The 24,991-nt window shown below is 37.1% G+C and overlaps 1 protein-coding gene across 8 annotated transcripts in view; it reads left to right on the top strand.

Moving 5' to 3' along the window:
* Nucleotides 1–24,991, top strand: part of FAT3 (FAT atypical cadherin 3) — a 675,042-nt gene that overhangs the window by 285,379 nt on the left and 364,672 nt on the right. For all 8 annotated transcript variants that reach the window (XM_063671321.1, XM_063671320.1, XM_063671318.1 and 5 more), the window contains exon 3: nt 16,586–16,900. In XM_063671321.1, the coding sequence (XP_063527391.1) occupies nt 16,586–16,900 (315 nt within the window). The remainder of the gene's footprint in view (nt 1–16,585; nt 16,901–24,991) is intronic.

A 24,991-nucleotide genomic window follows, 5' to 3' on the forward strand; every position in this document is an offset into this window, starting at 1 on the left:
ACACACATCCTATATAACATATGTGTATATGTGTGCATGTGTATATGCCCCTTATAACACACACACCCTGTGTGTGTTTGCATGTGCATGTATACCCCCATAACCGAATCAACCAAACCTAATTACTGTACCAAAGTATGACATTGGCTATGTGCTTTTGTCAACACTGGTCAAAGGAAAAAGCAGTTTGGTGAGATTTAACCTAAAAGGATGAAAGAAAATAGACATTCTGTAGGGCACTTTTCCCATCATAGGCTTTTATAAACTTGTCATAATAAATGCAGTTATAAGTTTTTAAGTCACACAACATACATAGTTGAAGGAAGAAACAATAATACAAAACTAAGACCCCAATCTGTCTTCCTTTGCTTGTTTTGTGTTTCACTTCCATTACCTAGAATGTGTTTTCCAGGGGAGTAAATTTTGCTATTTTGGTCAAAGTTGTCTCTGTATCATATGTGCAGTTATCTTTGCAACCCCAGTAAAAATGTTTTCTTGGTAAACATCAAATCACCTGTGAAAGAGTGCGTTCATTCACTTGAGAAAAGAATAAGTGAGCTATATGCTTTCATTATTTTATTGAGAAATTACTGAAGGCTGTTACTTTATAAGGGGTAGCAAGTATGAGATTTGTATCAGGGTGGATGTAGCTTTACATACGTTTTTCAGATTCTGATACAGAAAAAATGAAAAAAAGTGTTCTTTTTGCCTTGGAGAAAAAGTTATCTGAAAGGGAAAATTTCCACAAAGTTTCAGCATAAAAGGAGAGAAGTTCAAGTCCATTCATTACATTTTTAAGAGTATATTTTGTCCTATCTGGCACATCTCACAGAGGAAATACTTGGGCTTTTGAGAATATGTGGGTGTGGGCATATGCATCAAGCATTTGCCCAAGTCATTTCACTTTAGGGAACATTTTTTCCAAGTGTAACTTTGTAAAAGAGAAAAGGCTTTTCTAAGCAAAACTCAAATTCTCAGCCCAAATGCTTAGAGACCCCAGATACTCTTTGTGCTGAGTTAGAGAGTCGGTATTAAATAAGTCTAAAAATTGGATTAAAGTATGGCTAATATCTGGCAGCACATCCACCTGAAAATGTTCTTGCTTGAAGAGCTGAAGGTTATGTTCTGACATTTTATTTAAAAATCCCACAACACTTTTCAAGGCTGAAAAATTCAAAGTTTTGTGGACACATTTTAATTTAAATTATGCCTCATGCAAAATCTTCTCGGCAGAATTTTCAGCACCATCTTTCTATCAACATCAACATCAATGATGTTTTATGATACTAAACATCATGGAATTTTGTCTTTGAGTAAAATTATCAAAATACAAAAAGGAGCAGTTTAAGGATGTTAATTTATGAAATCAGTTATTATCTCTCTTCATGGTAAATTGTAGTATTTTTAATTTTTGTGTTTTTTCCCAACAAATAATGCAAATCTTATAATGATTTAATCAAAATGTGATCTGAAACTGCTGGTTAAAATATAATTGACACAATCTTTCTGGAAGGCAATTTAGTCAAATGCATTTAAAAATGTGTATCTCCTTTGACCTGTCAATTCTACTTTTATGAATTTATCCTAAAGAGTAATTGAAAAAAGATAGGGGTACAAGGTTATTCATCTAAACATGAGTTATAATAGTGAAAAATTTTTAAATGACCTAATAAGTGACCTAGCAAGAGTGGACTTCATTAAGTAAATGGTAAACATCACATGAATATTTCAGCCAATATTTATTGAGCACCTCGTGTGTGTGCTAGACACTCTTCTAGGGTATATGGCAGTGATGGAGCAGAGAACATTCTTACACATAGTTTACATTTTAATATGTTATTGGGCTAGTGGGCAAGTGGACATCACTACAGTCATTAAAAGTGAGTCATAGAACTAAAGTTATTAATGTGGAAAGATGTTCCATGTACAATGGTGGGAATATATTAAGGAATGGTAAAAACTGCAGTTACTTTTGCACCTAAATAAAATTACAGATAAATATATTGCTTTGGGGTGAAAATAATATAGACAAAGGCAATGCAACAAGGACACCAACAGTTATTATCTCTGGATCATGACATAATCAGCACTTTAAAAACATATTTATATTTCATATTTTCTTCTACAGTGAAGTGTTGATTTTTTAAATGCAGAGATTTGCCTAGTAATTAGTTTGGTCCAAAAGTTTCTGCTGTTCAAGATTCATCTATTATCTACCTATCTGCTTGTCTGTTTATCTATGTATCTATCTCTGAAGCAAGAATAGAAATAAACTTCAGCTTCCTTCAGATAGCTATTTCTGTGTTCACTGACCGTTATTGTCAGAAAATATTTCTCGATATCTAACTGAAATCTGTTGTGCTGAAGTTTATGTCCATTTCTTCTTCTCAAGGAATAGAATGCAGTGACCACACTTCATGTTACAACCTCCATGTTTTCAGTCACTTCACACAAGCCACGTCTCGACTTCATTTCGTATATTCTCTGAGGGTGTTTTTTCCATTGCTCTAGGTTTCAACCTTCCTTTCTTTCTGTGTGTATGAATCTATACCATTGTGCTGTGTATGGTGGTTATGCAAATTAGCACACACCACAGAAAGGATTTGAGGCTGGGAATCATCTAAGTTATAAGAGAGAAAAACAGAGTGCAAGCTGTACATGTCATTCTCAGCTTGGTACTCTTTTGGCTTCCTGTCTTCAAGCTGTTGGTGCCTGGTGCCAACTACACAGACAAGAGTTTTTATAGAGAGAACAGGTGTGCATTTGGAATCCTCTAAAAACAGGTCCTGAAAAGTTTATCTTGAAAACTTCAAGAAGCAAGTATGTGTTTTCTGAACCTACAGAACGTCATGGCCAAGGAGGCTTTTGAGCATGCAGCTAAGTTTTAGAATTCCTGAGTCCCAAACAGACAAGGAGAGCTGTCCATTTTCATTAACTCCAAATAAAAGCTTGAATTCAGCCTGAAGCCCTTTGCCTTAATCTTCCTTGCAGCTCTCCAACTTACAGCCTTGAGAAGTAACAGGCAATGAAGGCGGCTTGCATTTCAGTACATAATTGCTCTCAACAACTGTGTTGTGGGTTTTTCTTCTCCTTCTGCAAAGATGAAAGATGCCTAATCAATGGGCATCCTCGTGAGCAGAAGGGAACAGAGTAGAACAAAAGTGTCCAGGGTGGATGCAAATCTGTGGATGAGAGCCCACCTAGAGCGCCTTGCTGGCGCTTTATCTGGGGCCTGGAGGCACTGATTCTGGCAGCCTGTAGTGTGTACCTGCAGGCAGGGCACCATTTAAGTGCATGATAAAATCAGCTAATGCCTTCATCAAACTATGTCTTTGCTTCTAGGCTTGAGGATATTATCATGACTCCATTTGCGTTCTAGGTAGCAAAGGGAAAACCCAAAACTGGGCATAATTTTAAGAAAATTGTCTTATTACTTAGGATAATTCACAGATGGAGAGTTGAAATTCAAAACCTGTTAATTATCACTTCTTCATATGCATTAGAGAAGTCTGAAATTGACTATAAGCTTATTCTATCCACATTTTATTTTGTCCGGTGGTCACGGGATAACAAAATATCTGGTTGACTCTTCTTTTTTTTTTTCTTTTTTTTTTTTTTTTTCAAATGCTCTTATTTGTAGGGGGAGCTTGTCTTTAAAGAACCAGACATTCCAACTTGGCTAAATTTACCAAATGTTATTATGTTATCCTTCATTTACTTATTCCACATTTTTATAGTGTTCCAAATTTCTAGCCACCATCATAGGATAGAGAAAAGCAAAACAAAATGTTTCTTACTAGTGGGGAGCTCACAGTAGGATGGTAGAGGGACAGAAATAAAGTGCTAAGATAAAAGGCAGGAGAGGTCAGCCCCCATCCTGGATGGCTGGCTGGGTTACAGTGCTCTTTGAATCCTCCTTGAGGGTTGAGGAGCAAAGGAGGCCATTTGCGGAGATGGATTGAAGGAGCAGCCTGAGCAGATGTGCGCAAAAGCAAAGGAGTGATGGATATTAAAGGAAGAGTTGGCCCTCCAATTTGCCTGGTTCCAGACCAATCCAACATCTGAAAATCTTCAGAGAATATATAATATTGAATTCAAAATAATACATTTCAGCAAATTTTAGAAATTGAGGAAAGTAATAAAATCATTGAATTTCCTATTACCAAAGAGCTGATACTAACCCACTGTGAGGAGCACAAGAGCTTGGAATTGCCTTCTTTTTCATGATAATGGACACACGTGGATAGATCAGCAGCATACCACATGTAATGAAAAGAGTGTGTGACTTCTATTCAGTGTGCCACATTCCAGGCCTGACTTTGCCACTTGATTAGCTGGGCAATTCACTTAAAATCCCCAATTTAAAAAAAGTACATTAAAGTATACATTTAAGAATGTTGTATCTTAATATGTGACACATAAAGTATATAAAAATATATGCACATATAATATAGAGAGAGTTGACAAAAGACAAAATCACAACAAATTTAAAAATCTTAACTGCCTTTTATTTGTGATTCTAGAATCAGGCACCACCTCATTCTCTAAAATAGAATGGGTGCTTTGATGAGCTGAGCAGAGGAGGGTGGCTTTGTAGACAGAAAAGGGCTAAGGAGAACAGAACTGGAACAAAAAGCAGATTGGTTGTTTCAAAATGACTTTCCTAGTAAAGGTTAAAGCAAAGGGGACTTTCTTTATCATGCTAGCTAAAACTGTCCTGTTTGGGGATATATATATATATATATATATATAATCTCAAAAAATATATATAATATGTTTTTTGTATATATATATATTTCATATATATAGAGAGAGATTATATAGATATATATATCTATATATATATTATATATAGAGATATATTTATATATAGATATATATATATCTTGATTTCTTGGAAGGTCACATAAACAACTTAGTGTTGGCTTGGTGGCATGGAACTTAACATGAGTGACTCCATTTTGGTTTGATCTTTTGGGCCTGGTGCAGGAACTCAGTCCAAACCAGTGACCTTCTGCAAATTGTATTTAACACACTAAAATGTATTTGAAGCATTATAAACATCTAAGTTAAGATTATCTCCACCCACAATTTCTCTACTAATCTCTGTTCATGCCATTTCAATTTGTTTCAGCTGTGTCCATATATTTCAGACTGACAGCAATTACAGATATGACTATAGGAGTGAGTGGAGTGACCCTGGTTGGGCCTATGAGGATAAAATATCTATTCTTCCTTAACTGTTACCACACACTGTGCTGAATAATGATTTCTGTGAAGGCATTAAGAGTCTTATACAGGTCCAAGGATGAACAGAACAAGAAAGAAAAATAGTATCTGTATGATCTTGCTAGAGGCAGGCATGGGTTGGCTAAAAGTGATTATGGAGCCCATGAAAGAATTTCATGTGCTCTCAGAAATAAATCTAGTTTAAAGAGTTTGACTCTTGAAGAAATAAGCAATTTAAAAACGCACTGAGATGTTAATATTAGGAAAGATTAGGTAAAGAGTGCAGGGAACTCTATATATATTTCTTTGTACCTTCCTATGAATTCATAATTATTTCAGAATAAGAAGCTAAAAAATCTTCAATGCACTGAAAATTGAGAGTTTACATTTTCAATAATTAGAAATAAGCATTAAATGAATCATGCACAAGTGAACAGACTCTGTTAGAAGCATATACAACAAATATGCCATCAAGGTATTTTTTAAGATTGTTTTTAATGGCCTCAGAGTCTCTAATAATTATCCCAGCAGGGTGATTTTTACCATGTTATAAACACATGACCCCCAAAGCATTCCCTGATCCATACGCTGATAGGTTGTTTGGAGCTGTTGTGAGTGTTTGGGTGTCATTCTTTTGGGGCAAGATGTCATTTTAGACTTGGCATGTGGCATATGGGGATATGGCTAGAAAGTAGATAAGGTAAACAACCCAGCATGTAATATTTATCTAATTATGAACAGCTTTATATATTTCCCCTTTCATCTCAAATATTTAGGACTGATTCAATGAGCACAATGTACACATTTTTTTCTAATACTTGTTTGTGAATAAAAATTAATTAAAACAAATATGTGTTTCATGCTGGAATTAAATAATTGAAGTTCAATCTGTGCACAGTTCTGCCGAAACAAACATACAAATAAATAAATACTTTCTGTGTATCTACTTATTCAATTAGATATTAAGATGCCCAGAGAATTTTGGGTCTGCTACTGCCTTCATTATACAGCAAATAAAGATAAAAACAGAAAAGAACAATTTTATAAGCATAAGCATACCTCAAAAACAAAGAGCATAAAAAATACAAACTGTATTTCTAATGAATTTTGAAAATGACATTTTTATAAACATCAGGGTAAAATTTGAGCATCTCAACGTAATCCACCTTGAGCATTTCAGTGATAGGTAAAAATGTGAGGGATAGGATGCATTGCTGTCTGGGATATTCACTTGAGTCCTTTTTACTGAGCAGTACTACCTGAAACATGCTAGAAGCTCATTGTAGATGGTTTATTTTTTAAATGAGGTGTTCTTAATCACTCATTTCTACTCCCACTCAGCATGAACTTATGAATGGACAGAGGTCCTATCCTATCCTATTGAGTCAGAGACAGAGATCAGAATGAAGAAAGAACCTATATGGCACACGAGGAAGGAATTCTTAGACTGGAGAAGAAAAGCCCAGCAAAGAAATGGTTATCTTCTGATACTGAAAGAGCTGTCATAGAAGAAAGGTTGTTTGCAAAGTTGTTCTGTTTTATTCTGGAATGTGAATGGGAATACAGGTAGAAATGGCTTTTGAAATTACAGAGACCAAATTTTTGCCTCAGTGTGAAGAAGTTTGTGTTAGCTAAAACTGCCCAGTAAATGGTAAGGATCCTATCACCTGATTTGGAACAGAGTCTGGGTTCTGGGTCAGGGATGTTGTGGAAGGGATGCTTTCATTAGGAGAATTGTATCTAGTGTTCTTTGAGGTCTCTTCCAGGTCTGAGGGAGGCTAATGAATCCTTTCATTGATATAAACTAACCTACTGCTGAATCAGTGTCATGGACATACACTTATTGAGTGCCTACTATATGTCAGGCAGCCAGAAACTCTGCCATTATAGAACCCACTATGAACAGAAAGATGGAAGGAGACCCCTTTCTGGGGATGAATACTCCAGGACTGTGTTGGGTAATGGGTTATGAATATGTCACAGACATTTATATTCTGCCTATCTTTGTAAATAAAAACAGACTCTCTTTGAAGAGAGTCAGTAATGCTTTTTAAAAATATTTATATTGTACAAAGATATACCAAGATGTACCAAAAAGTATCTTTTTATGATTTCTACATTCAGTATGGAAAACATGAGTAAGAAAGTAAAATATTAATTAAATAATGTTTGCTTAATTAATGACACTTCTCTATCAGGGGAAAAATGTCTTTGGATATGATATTGTATCTGGGTTTGGTATAAATATTGATTAAATAGACAATATGGTTTTTGTTAACAACTGGTCTTGAGTCTGACAAACTAAAGTTTGAGAAGAGAATTTTATATTTACTGGATGAGTGATCACTGGCAAGTTGCTTAACCTATATCTGTTTCTTTATCTGTCAAATGGGGATAAATACAGTAACTGCCTCATGAGTGCTTGCAGTAATAAATATTTGTTGAATGAATGAGGGATTTTAAAGAATTAATGAAGACTGAATTTATTGTACCTGTCAAAATACCAGGTGCACAATGATTAAATAGTGATGTGTGTGGAAGTCATGATAGTGATGATGGTGGTTGTAATATAATATGGTCTCTGTTTGGAGATGATATGATCATCTAGTAGAAAACTATTGAATTTATAAAAAATTGGTTAGAAGACTAAACCAGGAAGAAGTCAAATCCCTGAATAGACAAATAATAAGTTCTGAAATTGAGGCAGTAATTAATAGCCTACCAACCAAAAAAAGCCCTGGACCAGACAGATAAACAGTCGAATTCTACCACAGGTACAAAGAGAAGCTGATACCATTCCTTCTGAAATTATTCCAAACAATAGAAAAAGAGGGACTCCTCCCTAACTCATGTTATGAGGCCAGCATAATCCTGATACAAAAACCTGGCAAAGACACAACAAAAAAAGAAAATTTCAGGCCAATATCCCTCATGAACATCAATGTGAAAATCCTCAATAAAATACTGGCAAACTGAATCCAGCAGCACATCAAAAAGTGTATCCACCATGATCAAGTCGGCTTCATCCCTGGGATGCAAGGCTGGTTCAACATATGCAAATCAATAAACATAAGCCATCACATAAACAGAACCAATGACAAAAACTACATGGTTATCTCAATAGATGCAGAAAAGGCCTTCAATAAAATTAAACACCCCTTCATGCTAAAAACACCCAATAAACTAGGTATTGAGGGAACATATCTCAAAATAATAAGAGCTATTTATGACAAACCCACAGCCAATATCATACTGAATGGGCAAAAGCTAGAAGCATTCTCTTTGAAAACCCACAGAAGACAAGGATGCCCTCTCTCACCACTCGTATTCAACATAGTATTGGAAGTTCTGGCCAGAGCAATCAGGCAAAAGAAAGAAGTAAAGGATATTCAAATAGGAAGAGAGGAAGTCAAATTGTCTCTGTTTGCAAATGACATGATTGTATATTTAGAAAACCCTGTCGTCTCAGCCCCAAATCTCCTTAAGCTGATAAGCAACTTCAGCAAAGTCTCAGGATACAAAGCCAATGTGCAAAAATCACAAGCATTCCTATACACCAATAATGGACACACAGAGAGCCAAATCATGAGTGAACTTTCATTCACAATTGCTACAAAGAGAATAAAATACACAACTTACAAGGGATGTGAAGGCCCTCTTCAAGAAGAACTACACACCACTGCCCAAGGAAATAGGAGAGGATACAAACAAATGGAAAAACATTCCATACTCATGGATAGGAAGAATAAATATCGTGAAAATGGCCATACTGCCCAAAGAAATTTATAGATTCAATGCTATCCCCATCAAGCTACCATTGACTTTCTTCAAAGAATTGGAAAAAACTAAATTTCATATGGAACCAAAAGAGAGCCCATATAGCCAAGACAACCCTAAGCAAAAAGAACAAAGCTGGAGGCATCATGCTACCTGACTTCAAACTATACTACAAGGCTACAGTAATCAAAACAGCATGGTACTGGTACCAAAACAAATATATAGACCAAAGGGACAGAACAGAGGCCTCAGAAATAACCACACATTTACAACCATCTGATCTTTGATAAACCTGACAAAAACAAATCATAGATTCCCTATGTAATAAATGGTGTTGGGAAAACTGGCTAGCCATATGAAGAAAACTGAAACTGGACCCCTTCCTTACATCTTGTACAAAAATTAACTCAAGATGGATTAACGATTTAAATATAAGACCTAAAACCATAAAAACCCTAGAAGAAAACCTAGACAATACCATTCAGGACATAGGCATGGGCAAAGACTTCATGACTAAAACACCAAAAACAATTGCAACAAAAGCCAAAATTGACAAATGGGATCTAATTAAACTAAAGAGCTTCTGCACAACAAAAGAAACTGTCGTCAGAGTGAACAAGAAACCTATAGAATGGGAGAAACTTTTTGCCATCTATCCATCTGACAAAGAGTTAATATCCAGAATCTACAAGGAACTTAAATTTACAAGAAAAAAACCAAACAACCCCATCAAAAAGTGGACGAAGGATATGAACAGACACTTCTCAAAAGAAGACATTTATACAGCAAACAAACATATGAAAACAAGCTCATCATCACTGGTCATTAGAGAAATGCAAATTAAAACCACAATGAGATACAGTCTCACACCAGTTAGAATGACAATCATTAAAAAGTCAGGAAATAACAGATGCTGGAGAAGATATGGAGAAATAGGAATGCTTTTACACTGTTGGTGGGAGTGTAAATTAGTTCAACCATTGTGGAAGACAGTGTGGTGATTCCTCAAGGATCTAGATCCAGTGAGCCAAATAATGCTAGAAATATTACTAAGAAATTTACTAGACATACCATTTTACCCAGCAATGCCATTACTGTGTATGTACCCAAAGGATTATAAATCATTCTGCTATAAATACTCATGCACATGTATGTTTACTGCAGCACTATTCACAATAGCAAAGATTTGCAGCCAACCCAAATGCCCATCAATGATAGACTGGTTAAAGAAAGTGTGACACATATACACCATGGAATACTATGCAGCCATAAAAAAGGATGAGTTCCTGTCTTTTGCAGGGACAGGATGAAGTTGGAAACCATCATTCTCAGCAAACTAACACAGAACAGAAAACCAGACACTGCACGTTCTCACTCATAAGTGGGAATTGAACAATGAGAACACATGGACACAGGGAGGGTAACATCACACACCGGGGCCTGTCAAGGAGTGGGGGGCTAGGGGAGGGATAGCATTAGGTGAAATACCTAGTGTAGATGACAGGTTAATGGGTGCAGCAAATCACCATGGCACATGTATACCTATGTAAGAAACCTGCACGTTTTGCACATGTATCCCAGAACTTAAAGTATAAAAATAAAAAAAAATTGGTTAGAACTAATAAGTGAGTTTAACAATGTTGTAGGATACAAGATTAACATACAAAAATCAACTGTAACTTATATACTAAAATTAAACAATTGACATTAAAATAAAAATAATGCATTTTATAATATATCAAAAACATGAAATGTTTAGGGATAAATTTGACAAAAGATGTGTAAGCTCTGTATACCGAAACTGTAAAGCATTCCTTAGAGAAATGAAAGAAGACAAATACATAAAGATAAATACCATTTTTATGGATCAATAGACTCAAAGCTGTCAAGATGCCAGTTCTTACCAAATTGATTTATAGGTTAAATCTAATCCCAATCAAAATCCTAGTGGGTTTCCTAAGTGTCTTATGGATTTTAAAGATGATTCTATAATTTATATAGAAATGCCAATCACCTGGGTTAGCCTAAACAATTGTGAAAAGAGCAAAGTTGGAAGACTTACACTTCCTGATTTCAAGATTTATAAAGCTACATTAATCAAGACAATGTGATATTGGCATAAACGTAGTCAAACAGATTAATGGGACAGAATGGAGAGTCCAGAAATAGACCCATACATGTAGCAATTGATTTTTGACACAGGTGCAAAGGCAGTTCAGTGGAAAAAGAAGAGTCTTTTCAACACATGGGGCTGGAACAATGAACATCTACATACAAAAAATGAACTTAGATCTGTATCTTTCACCATAAAGAAAACTCAAAATGGATCATAGATATAAATACAACACCTAAGACTATTAGACCAGAAGAAAACATAGGACAAAACTTTTGTGACTGTGGATTAGGCAAGGATTTCTAAGATACAATACCAAAACATGACCTATAAAAGAAAAATTGATCAATTGGATATGAAAATATAAGATTTTTACCTTCAAACATTACTATTATAAGAGTGAAAAGATAAGCCACAGACTGGGGGTGGGGGGGAAGTTAGCAAATCACTTATCTGATAAAGACTCTTATCCAGAATATATAAAGAACACTTGAAACTCAAGAAAACAAACAACCCAAATTTAAAAATAGGCAAAACATTTGAACACTTAACCCACAATAACTTCTTTATCTTAGAGAAGATATTCAGGTGAAAAATAAGCACTATTAAAGATGCTTAACATCATAAACATGCAAATGAAAACTTCAATGAGATACCATTGTATACCCATTAGAATATCTACATTTGAGACACTGACCATGCCAAGTCAGCCACAAGTGGGGATGTGGAGCAACTGGAACCCTCCATATTCACTGCCAGTGGGAATGTGAAACGGTGCAAATATATGCCTATCCTGTGATATAGTCATTCTACCCCTAAGTTATTACTCAAGAGTAATGGAAGTATTCTTCCATATAAAGCTTTTAGATGCATGTTCTTAGCAGCTTTATTTGTAATGGTTAAAAACTGAAAGCAACTCAAATATTCACCAATAGGTCAATGGTTAAAAAAATAATGCTATACCCACATAATGGAATATTACTAAGAAATGAAAAGGAATTAACTATTGTTATACACAAAATAACATAGATAAATCTCAAAATAATTATTGTGAGTGAACAAAAACAGAAAAACAGTACAGACTATATTATTTAAGTTCTATAAAATTCTAGAAAATACAAAGTTATTTATAATGACAGAAAGGTAATCTGTGGTTACCTGGGGGTAGAAAGAGTTGGGAGCAAGGGATTGAAAATGAGAAAGAGGCTACTTTGGAGGATCATGGATATGTTTGTTGTTTTGATTGTGGTGATGGTTTCATGAAAATCAAAACTTACCAATTGTTTGCTTTAGACATGGACAGGTTATTGTATTCCAAATACCTCAATTAAAAAAAAAAAGTAATAAAGAATGCATTGTGGTTGTCACAATGTTAAGGGCCCTCAAGACGTGATTTTGGCATTCCTTGGTCAATCTTAAAAGTGAGTTTTTGATTGATAAAAGAGGTAATGTGGATTTACATTCTTAGTTGTGACTATGTTGACTATCATTAGCTGTAAGAGGATAGGTATGAAGAAATGCTATCACTGGACATCAGTGGTGTTAACATGATTAATATTGAGTCTTGGATGAAACTCAGTAATTAACACATTTCAGACTCAGTCCTTTTAAAATTTGTCCTCAAATTTTTGGATCATAAAACTGACATCTGAACATTGTGTTCCAAGATACTCATTCACACTTCTAGTTACTTGGTAAATATAGCCATATACATCTTTTATTTTAACAGGAGAGAATTCTAATTTTTAAGGAAAATGTCTGATCCTTCATTAAGAGTAAAATAAGGTAAAATCCCACCCTTGTATTTTAATTTGTACTAGTGAAGGCATTTCATCTAAGGACTTCTCAAAATCCTTTAATGTCCAAAGGCTGTGATATACCATCTTCCTGTTTGACAAGTGGAAGAAAATAATTTAGTGACTTTCAGGAATCGCAAAGCAATTTTGTGACTGCAAATCTCTATATGTAAGTGCTTTGGTGTGTGTGTGTGTGCATGCACACACACATAGGTGGAAATGTAGGCATGGCAGGTAGTCAGGCAAGGTGACAAATAAAACTGAAAAACTTCCTTGATTTTATTGCTTATTGAATTATGTTCTCTTTTTAGTGACCTTACTTTGATGTTCCCCAAAAAGGCCAGATACTTTCACACACAAAAAAATTATGTAATGGGCAAATCACAAAGATTGTGAGAATGGCACATGACCAGAGAAGAAAAAACATCTGGCATGACAATTCATCCCCAACTTCTCACCTTTCAAGATTATCCCCTGCTTTAGGGTGTGATTACCATTTAGAATGCCTATGGTATTGCTTTTGCTTCACATAGATTTAACACGTACTCAGCATGTGCTATGCCACACGCATTTTGCCAAACTCTTGGTGTACATTTAATGATTACCACAACACTGAGAGATGGGTATGAAAACTAGATTCGCTTGGGTTGAACATCTTCTCTATGGTCAATTGGGTAGAAAGTAAAGGATTCCAGATTTGAAACTGGGTTATTCAAGGCAGACAGTCTAGGGTTCTTCTACATTTAGCTGTGGAGCCTTGGGCAAGTTACCAACATGGTGTCCTTATCTTTAAGAGATAATTATAAAGTTTATATTATAGGGAATTTGAATTACAGGTCTCACAGCACATTATGGATCCTCAGTAAATGCTATTTCCCCTGCCTCCCATCCCCTTCTGGTTCTAGAGTCTTTGGTTTTCCTAGTATATCCGTCTAAACCAGATTAGCCCTTCTGGCTGTTGGCTATGCATTTATCCCCTCAGTACAGATCTCCTTAATAAACATCTGTGTTCTCCAAAAGACTGGGAATCTTTTGAGGACAGAGACCCTCTCATTATCTCTGTTCCTCCAGTGGCAGCACAGGGTCCAGTGGATGCCTGTAAACTGAATGGACAGGTCTCATGGCAGTGAAGAGGTGCCTTGTGGAGACAGCAGAACATTTTTTTTTTGTGACCTGTATCCCTCACCCCAGCTCACACCTTCCTACTCTTAGTTTCCATCCCAGAGACTGCTTAGTTCCCTGTCACTTGTCTGTTTATGACTTGCAGAGCTCCAGTCTACCTGGGTGGCACCTCATGGCACTGACTGCTATGAGGGTTCCACAAAACTGTCCATGGTGTCTGTGATGTGCTGGTGTCCTGTACTCATAGATGTGCTCACACCTGGCCAGGTATCCAACCCTCAGAGCCCTCCTTCTCTGGTCCTTAATGTCATGTTGACAATTGACTCTGTCTGAGAGACCAAAATAAATGGTCCTTTATCAACTAAGATGAATCCTAAGGTTAAAAAACAGAGTAGCCTCTGGGTTGACGGTTCAGGGCGCAGCTGGCATGGCAGATTTCTAAATTCCTACAGGAAAAACCAAACTCCTACTAAACTCTCTAACAATAAGAGCTACCAGGCAAATTGTCCTAACTTTGGTTTACAACCCAGACCACTAAAACTCTGGTTGGACAGATGATTTGTCTCACAAACATTCCTTTCTGATAAGCTACTGCAGACCTAAGCCAGTATCAGCCAGCTTATGAAGCCTGTGCACAAACTGTCTTTGTGTCCTATAGTTCATCTCTTCATGTAAAGAGCCAAATTCCACCTCATTTTAATGCTAAAATCCTACCTCAAAGTGAACACAGAATGTATGTTGCATGTATGTTTGCCCACTGCGAATATGGTCAGCTCTTCTCATAAATATGTACGATGTTTCTCCCAAATCTGCTCAATATGTATGACTGCATTATGTGCTATGGGCGCTGTGAGGCATAAAACCAACCTGGCCTTCCCCTCTTGGAAAAGAGAGCACTTTCGGTGCACACTGGACAACATCTCTTCCCAGTTTGCAAACCGATATTGGCTGCCAATAAAGTTCTCCTTTCCACTATTTAGTCATCCTGGTGGTCTTATAGATGGCAGTGTCAACCCAGTTTATAAAGCTATTATTCATTCAATCAATGAACACACATCACTGTGTTTAGAATAGTTTTTGTTGTTGTTGTTGTTGCTTTTACTTCTCATTTTCTTCCTATTCTATTGTCTAGTACCTATTCCTCTAATGACAGATTGGCATTTCTCTTGTAACTACCAGATATCAGTCATATTCTACAGGAACCCATTGTTTTATGTATTTCCATTGAGAATATTTAAGATTAACTTTTGTCCCATGGCCTACCACTATGCAGAGTTCTTTGGTGAATAACGTTGCAGCTGAAATTTCGACATCAATCAGGTTATCACCCTTTAAATATTTTATCTGTCTTGAGTTTGAAGAAATTTTGAGTATTCCAGCCTAACTGTTTCTGGACAGATGCCCTCCTCTCTCCCAGTTGCTGAACTTGGCAGTTTGCTTATGTAGGGTCTATAGGCTAAGTTATATGCCTAATTTAGACAAAAGTTTAACAGGAATACAGAGGATAGAGAATTCAGGGCAGAACTAGAGAACTGTTTCTTGACTCTTTTCACAATGTCTTTTATAGTATAAGGATTTGCATGAATTTCACGCTTTCTATGAGTCTCCTGACTACTTTTACAGTTTGTATACACTGAGCCTAGAGTTTTCCCATCATGATGGGCTCATGATCCTGTCCCTGTGGTAAGTTTCTGTAGCCTGGTGATTGGGTAAGGGTTGTAAGGATAGACAAGAGCACTGTGTTTTCTCTGGCTTTTTAGGCAGACATCTCATTTCCTGGTTGGCACTTGTTTCAACCATGAAATGGGAAAGATTGGGCATTTTGTGCTCCTAATTTAAAATGATTGTCCATGAGCATCTCTCAAGTGGCTCAGAGTTTATTAGGGCCCTCTGTAGAGTTCTTAAGGGGGGTAGAACTTGTTCAGAACATGTGTTGATATGACCTCTTCTCTGATTATGTTGGAATAGCTGTGACATTTGATTTTCAGGGAAAGAGTAAGAAGGAGGGTTATATCTTTGCAGGCAAAATATTTTCCACTCCAACAGGCAAAAAAAGAATATTTGAAAGGTTTTTCTTCTTTCTGTAAATGAACAGATAAAATAATTTACCCTAGGAGAACTTTTCATTGCATAAGAAGTCAATTCAATATCAGGTCAAATGGAGATATTGACCTGATACTACACTGATTTCCCATGAAACATGGGAAGTGCTTTGACCCCTGGCCCAACCTCTTCTCATTCCCCTATATCATCTCTTGTGTGTGTGTGCATCTGAGCGCAGGTTTGTTTGAGAGATATCTATCTCCAAAATTCAAATAAAGTATTTGTGAATGTAATTATACTCTATAAACAGTAAATGAACTATTTAATATAGTCCTGCTGAAAATCATTTTATGTAAAGAGTGACATCTTAATTTAACCTTATTTTATGGATTTGGGTGTTTTTCATATGCCAAGATTATTTAGTGTAGTCCTTTGGAATTTGAGATTATTTATTTAATGTCTTCCCTTTCTCTGTGACAGTCACACTTTCTCTTTTTTCTCTCAGGGGTCATCACTGCCGCAGACATTCTTGATCGGGAGACAACGGGGTCATACTGGCTGACAGTATATGCCACAGACAGGGGCGTTGTTCCACTCTACTCCACCATTGAAGTCTACATTGAAGTTGAAGATGTGAATGACAATGCCCCGCTGACCTCAGAACCTATATATTATCCTGTTGTCATGGAAAACTCTCCAAAGGACGTATCTGTCATTCAGATCCAGGCTGAAGATCCTGACTCCAGTTCCAATGAAAAACTGACATACAGGATTACAAGTGGAAATCCTCAGAATTTTTTTGCCATCAATATCAAAACAGGTGAGGGAATGCTTATATGACTTCTTTTTAGTTTGTAGACCTGCTTTTAAATTCATCAGCCTGACACTTGCTGTACTCATTTACTTTATTTTCTAAAGAATAGCATCTTCCTTTCTGAGAATAGTTTCTGAAAAGGTGAGTGCCACTTCTGTCTATTTGGTATGTTTTAATTTCACTTGACACTGTGTGGGAGTGATCTAATTAAAATCAGAGGTTTTCACAGAAGGCCTTAGATTTGCTTTACTCATAATAAAAAAATGTGGTTCCCAGGCCACTCAGAGAGCCAGTTGCTTCCTTCTCTTTCTTGAAAAAGAGTAACCTGGCCTCTGCTGGATTCTATGAGCAAGCTGGCTTTGTGATGCCTCTACCTCTAGACACTTCTCCCTTGCTGATCTCCTTAAAGCCTTCACCTTAAACTCCAGATGTTTTTGCGATTCCTGTACTACCCATCAAGGAAGCATCCATGTTTAAAAGAACTTCCAGTGTCTCAATTTTTACATAAAATATGTATAACTTCAATTTTCTGGTCTTTTGCTCAAAACGTTTTTAGAGATTGTAATGAAAACTTAATTGGTTGGGTAAGGATAAGAAAGGCCTAAGGATCAGTAGCAGGTGTGCATTTGGCTGAATGCATTCTGAGACAGGTATGTACATTGGAAAAGTTCTTTGCAGATCTGAGAGGTTCATTGCTTTCTTGTGATTTGCCTCTTTTAGGTCTGAACAAAGGAGTAAAATAATGAGAGTTGTGATGGATGGGGTTTTAATTCATTGAAATTTAGAATAATTTAAATTAATTTCACCCTGGGCAAGTGAGTTGATATTGGTCAAAAAGTTAGGCTCAGTTGAGATTTGTTGGTGTGAACAAACTCAGCTCTCCTAATGAACTACTAATCTAGTTGATGGTTGTTTCTCCTGCCTATGTTTGTTAAACAGAAACACGTAGCTGACCTCAAGTATTTTATAAATGTCAGATTCCCATTAATATAATGAAAGAGAATGTCAGGGTTTAAGAAAGAAAATTATTGATTTTCTCTAATTATGAGTGGATCAATCATCTTGTTAAGCAGACTTTTGCATTCTAACGGTGTTGAATCGGGATTTGACTTGTATTTTATTGCAAGACAAAGAGAGTACTAACTATCAGTATCTGTTGAGGCCTGCTTGTACTTGCAGGAGAGGACTCAGATTTGGAGCCTTGGCCCAACCTTTCAGAGCCCCATTAAGTGGATAAAATTCTCTATGCATCTGCGGAACAGGCCTCCAACTTTCCTGGGAAGCCCTCCTGATTTACTTTTTGGTATGGCAAAGAGCTCCTTAGAACATAACCACAGAGAAATGAATTCAATCACTTTGCAAATTTAAGAGTGAGGGTTAGGGTGGAGGGAGAGAGAGAACAAAAACAAAAACAAACAGTGTCACAGTAAAGAAGTTGAGGCCACAGATATCTTCACATTTCACAACCCAGTGGAGTCTGAAATACCCCAGTCAGATTCTGCTTCTTCCATCTTGATCTCATTGCTACTTGAGTCATTAATGGTAGGCCCAGCACCCTTTTTTTTAAAGAAGTTAATAAAAAGCTACAAAAGGGAAGTTTTCACTGTTCTCTTCCTTTACTTAGGAGTGAATAGAAAGAATAACTGTCACAGGGAAGAGGGAAGAATTTGGGTTGGATGTGAAGTTCAGAGAAGAACATGCTCATTCATGTAACTAAAGTTTTCCTTTATACGGCTTTTAAAAGTTTGAACATAATTTTTCAGAAAGCCCTATTTTATCACTATTTGGCCTACATTGCTATTAAGATCCTTAAGCATGTTCATAATTTCTCTCTTCTTGCCATAGATTTTTAAAAAGCATTTTTGCCAGGAATGACATTTTTGTCCAACTGATCTAATTGTAAAGAAATATATAGCATACCTTGTAGTTTCCAGACACATGATAAGAAAATACTGCTTTTTTATCCATTTATTCAATCACCAACCATTTGTTGTACCTATTACTTTTCAAGTAAGATCTAATAAAGAGGGTTATAAACTTAAGATATGGTCCCAGCCTTTAGGGACCCAAACTTATATTAACTTAACAAATACTTATGATATAGTGAAAGATAAAAATGATTCCAGCAGGGGAGCTTCACTCAATATAGGGTTGGTGGGAGTGATGGTCAGGGAGGGCTTCATGGAGGAAGTCACATTTGGAGTTAGAAGTCCTGAGTTTCAAATGCTTGCTCTGTGCCTTCTAACTAGGAAACACCATAGAACACAGCGGGGGAAACAGACTCTATTGCACAGTTTTTACCAGTTTCATGAACTTACCAGCTTCATGACCTTGGGGAAATTATTGAACTTCTCTTAAATGTAGTTTTTAGTGAGTAAAAATAGTTGCAAGGAATATAGGAGTCCTCACCAGAAATCCTTTGCACAGTGCCTGGTGCATTGAAATCCCACAAAAAAAGCTGATACCCCATTCTAACTACTTTACTGTAGTTACAGTCATTTAATCTCTTTGGACCTCACTTACTTATCTGGAAAATGAAAATGACCTTGCTTACTCTGCAAGGGTTGCTCATGAAGTCTGAATTTCATCATGATGTGTTTGAAGGCTGTTGGTAGACTACAAAGTTCTGTAAGAGTCATGTTATGCCTATTTCTAATGAGATTCACAGAACTCCAAGTCTGGTGAAATTCTTGTTAGTGGTGTTGCTCTAAGTATCATGCTGTCAAGGGGGCAACCTTCAGCCAGCTCAAGGAACTCTCTAATAGAAGTCTTAATTTTTGGCATTTCTTCCTGACTCTCTAAAGTAATTTGTCTGAAATAGTTACATCAATATAACATTTTTCAGTAATGAAGCTGGATGGGTAGCTAACCAGTGTGTAGATAGATAGATAGATACGTAGATAGTTACATAGATACATAGAGGCATACTAACCAGTATATTTAGGAAAGATTTATGCTTTAGATTTTTTTTCTCAAATGGATGTTGACTCTAGTAAACTAAGCTTTCATTTCCTTCTCTGCTGTACAGTTGGAATTTTTAGAATTTGGTTTTGTTTTGGCAATGTGCTACATAATAAAGATTAAAATGATTAACACCAATGCAAATAGTGCCAAGACTTATGATACACAGCTTGTAGCAGATAACAGATGTTCCCAACCCCAAAATGGAGAGAGATTTCTTTATTGAACATCTGTTCTCTACACAAATAACTGGGTTTTTTTCTACCACATCTAGAATCACATAGAATCAGTAGTCTGTGGACTTTCTTTAGTAATTCCTGTGGCTTAAGGAAAACAAAAGCTGTAATGCTGTGTGGTTTTTTCTGGCTGGTACTGAGAACTCTTGCTTAATTCCAGGCCAAGCAGTTAAATTCAGTCAAATGCAGCCTATCCCCATGTCTGAGGTGGAGATACCAGCAGGTTGGTGTTCACTTATCTCTGTGGGTGAGCAGGAACGTTGCTTCCTTCCAGTTCGCTCAGTCGCCCAGGCTGGAGTGCAGTGGCACGATCTCGGCTCACTGCAAGCTCTGCCTCCCGAGTTCACACCATTCTCTTGCCTCAGCCTCCCAAGTAGCTGGGACTACAGGCGCCTGCCACCACACCCGGCTAATTTTTTGTATTTTTAGTAGAGACGGGGCTTCACCATGTTAGCCAGGATGGTCTCGATTTCCTGACCTCATGATCCACCCGCCTCGTCCTCCCAAAGTGCTGGATTACAGGCATGAGCCACCACGCCCAGCCTCCAGTTCTTTTGAGGGAGTCCAGGGTGGCCCTCATTGGTCATCCAGGCTGAAGTGGGGAGCAGGGGTGGAAATTTCTTCTAGGGCTTTGGAAGGTTTATTTTAGTCATGTTTATACCATGGAAACCACATAGTACAGGGCTGACATGCCAGTGTTTAGTAGAGAACTCAATAAATGTTAACTATTACGATCATCATCATCATCCTGTATTTCCCACTAGAAAAAAAGTCTGTGTAAGCTACAAGCACACTGCTTCTGGACCCCACTATCTTGAGGAAGACATTTCTGAAAGGCAGCCATGTCTTGCCTTAGCAATTGCTAGGTGGCACTGAAATCTTCAACTCAGTTTTATAAAGTGCATGATGTACCGTTGATCTAGACCCCAGGTGTCAGCAGGGTGGGAGACATAACAGAAATACATTGGAAGATACTTTCTGCACTCAGGGAGTTTAGTCTCATAGGAAAAACAGAACCATCATACTTACCATTTAAGGCAGCTTATTTAAAACAAAAACAAAACAAAAAAACAGTGGAGCTCTGTGGATTATAAGCTATGAACAGTGTAACATGTCAGAGCAGAGCTGAGTAACAGGGGATCTTTGCGGACCTGAAGGGGGCCTGAAGAATGGGCTGACCTGCAGAGAGAGAGGCCAGATAACTATACAGGGAATATAAACAAGTGAAGCTTACCAGATAGCTTGAGAGGCATGATATTATTAGAAAGCGAATTTTAAGAGTCATAAATGTCAGGAAAGTGGTAAGATATTAGAAGTAGCAAATACATACATCTCTTTCCTTTTGTTTCTGAGTTTGACAATAGTTAAATTTTAAAGGGCCTTGGTTTTTTTGTTTTGTTTTGTTTTTTCCAGTCTTCCTTCTGAGAGACCTACTTCTTAAAGGAATTATTTTAAAGGGAAAAACACATACATGAAAGAGACCCCTTCATTCTTTCTTTTGTGTCTGTAAAACATACATCCAGGATTAGCATATGCTGCATTGAGAGTCTGCCTGTGAAAGTGATTTTTGCTTAATCCAGATCTTTCAATGGTTCACCGTCCAGGGCATGGAATTTCTAAGTTTATTTCTGCAGTTGCTCTGTGTCCCTTTGACCCATGCTCCATTCACTGGCATCTCCACTTGTATTTGAGTAGAGGTGAAGTTCAGCTTTCTTTTGCTTTCTGTGAGCATCTTGAAATAAACCTGAGTAAAACATAGTTTATGTGTAGGTAGGCTAGCTACCCCCACTTTAGGTGACTTAGGAGGAAGAAATCCTCTTCAAAAGTGTGTGTGCTATAAGAATACCTCAAATTCTACCTTTAACTATTGATTACTCCTAGGATAGACATTTCCTTTCTCTATTAAAATTGGAGGAGATAGCTTATTAAAATATTGGATGTCTTTAGTTTTTTAATCAGCTGCATATAACATCAGCATGCCTTTTGGTATATGGTATATAACATAGTGGATAAGAGAGGAGGTAACAGGGAGAGAAATCCAGACCACACTTCAACCTGAAAATTATTACCTGGTGAGCTTGCTAGACTGTAGAGTCTTAGGCCAGAGCTTGATTATTTGCATTTTTAACAAGTTTCTAGGTGATGCTGATGTTGCTCTCCTGAGAGTCTGATTAGCAAGGTTCTATATGAAACAAAAGAGGGAGGTAACAAGGTGCCCAGAGACACCTGAGGACAAGATAGCAAACTTTATGAGTTACCCCAACATCTTACGGGGCTGAGGTTTGAGAGTTAATTCAGCCACCCATTCCCAAAATCAACTCCCATATCCTTGCTTATACTTTCTCTTTTATCAAGTGGAGAAAAATGAAAGTCCTGTCTCTAACTATCCGTGAGCAAAATATCACGTGGATTCCTAAGACTTGTAGTTAATAAAAAACCTGGGTCATATAATGTTTGGATACACTTGTATTATTTCCAAATAGGTAGAATCAAGCAGAATTTGTTATTAAGTGGAGTTCAGACCTACTTTAATGAATCAACAAACATTATTTTATTTTAATATATCATTATAAGTAAGTGTTAGTTCATAAGATATGGATGTTCAGAAATAATTTGGTATCTTAGGTAAGTTAAGCCTTGTGTTTATGCACAGTTCCGTGTGGTGGTAATCTGCTTAGAAAACCACCTTTTCTAGGAAAAGAGGAGGAAACCTTACTTTATTTACAAATATGGGGATTTAAAGAAAAAAAAAGGTGAGGTACAAGGGTCCAAATATTGGTGCTTGTTTTTCAGTGAACACTGCGGAAATCTATTGTTGTTTTTTATTCTTTGTTTCTTTCCGGATGGCGGAGCCCCTCCTAACAAAAAGCTAAATTCCTGAATGGGTAGAAGTGGCCGCCAGATGATGAGTTGATATTCATAACTACAGGCACAAGGCAGATAATGTAGCGAATGAGTATGTATGAAACTGTAAATCACCCTTGCTCCTTCTTTCAGCCATGAAAGGAGCCCTTGTCCTATAGAACATTAAATTGTGTTCATTTAATCCAACAAGTCCGGTAGAACAAATCGGGCTCATGCAGATTTATCATGGGGGTTATTTAAATTCAGTGGTGACCTTTGCATCCACGTGAATGTGCTCCACATGAACAAGGACAAAGGGAACTTTTCTGCATTGTCATTGTGTCCCCAGGGAAGCTGTGCAGTTCCCCACTTGATCAGCTCACAACTGTGGGTTGAGGGTGGGGGTCATGGGGTTCCAAGGATGTGGAGGGCTGGGTCAGGGTGGGCCATCAGGCATGGGAGAGCGTGGTGTATTATATAGCATAAGAAAAATGATGCTCTTGCCCTGGCTGGGACCTTATCCTGGGTAGAGGCAGCTCAGAGGTACTTCCTGGAACTGCAGTTCATTCTGAGAGAATAATCGTGTTGCTCTGTGTTCCATGCTGCTTCTTGTCTTGCTAACCCACTGAGAACAGGTAGCGATGGGTGTGGTATTCCTAGATAACCTGCCTTCCTCTGGGGCTCAGCTGCATTGTGTAGCTGCTGTTGGAAATTAAGTCCAGAGTGTGGACTCGCTCTGCCTTCATGTAGCTTCATTTTTTTTTCATATATTTATTGTGAATGTTAGTACCAACTTCAGAGTTTCTCAACCTCGATACTGTGGATGTTTTGGGTCAGATAATTCTTTGTCGTGGGGAGCTGTTCTTTATATAAGATGTTCAGCAGTATCCCTGGCCTCTGCTAGATGCCAAGGTCACCCCTTGCTTTAGTTGTGACAACCAAAATATCACCAGAAATTATCATACATTCTAGGGATGGGAGGAACTGCCCCCATTGAGAACCATTGCACTAACGTGGAATACTTTACAGAACCCCATTCCATATGGCCCCTAGCAAAGCACCCTGTGCAAAATGAATGACTGACTATTGAGATGTGATGACATATAACTATAACTATTATATGTAATATGTGTGTATGTGTGTATATATATATATATACACATAAATATTATTAATAATAAAATGAAATACCTAGAGGGAAGGATGTTACACAAAGAGGCCTTGCTAAGTTTCTCCCAGTTTATTACCATTAGGACATACCCTCTTTGTCCAGTCATACTTCTACACAACTGACCATTCTTCATCAAACCTAAACATAAAAATACACAGTTTTCTCTTGGCTTTGGGTTTTCTTTTCTGAAGAATCTTCTGTCATATGTAACTTCAGTTAAATACATTTGTATGTTTTTCTATTGTTAACCCACCTTTTGTTACAAGTTTTTAAAAATTTAAAAGAGAAGAAATCCAAACAATGAGAACACATGGACACAGGAAGGGGAACATCACACTCTGGGGACTGTTGTGGGGTGGGGGGAGGGGGGAGGGATAGCATTAGGAGATATACCTAATGCTAAATGACAAGTTAATGGGTACAGCACACCAGCATGGCACATGTATACGTATGTAACTAACCTGCACATAGTGCACATGTACCCTAAAACTTAAAGTATAATAAAAAAAAAAAGAATTTGGGAACTAACAGTTAAAAAAAAAAAAAAAAAAACTGCCTCTCACTTCCCTCTGACTCCAGGTTCTTTGTATTTTAAAGGCTCTATGAATACTTGAAATAGAATCCATTAGAGAAAAAATAATAATAATAACAAAACTTCAAACAGAATACATGTGAATTAAGTTATCATTTTCTCAACTCTTAATATTTGGAGAGGATTTGGCTGGTAACAAAATTCTCATCAGAGCCCGTTTTGAACAGCCTTCTCCAGAAAACAGCATGAAGGGATTAATTTGAGAGTTTCAGGGTTTCTTCCCTTGAAATGCTTAAGCAGCTCCAAATCCTGTTCCTGCTTAATGCCAGCCTTCTGACGGATCAATATGTGGA

This window comes from Pongo pygmaeus, chromosome 9 (genome assembly GCF_028885625.2).
Source record: "Pongo pygmaeus isolate AG05252 chromosome 9, NHGRI_mPonPyg2-v2.0_pri, whole genome shotgun sequence".
NCBI classification, from domain to species: Eukaryota; Metazoa; Chordata; class Mammalia; order Primates; family Hominidae; genus Pongo; species Pongo pygmaeus.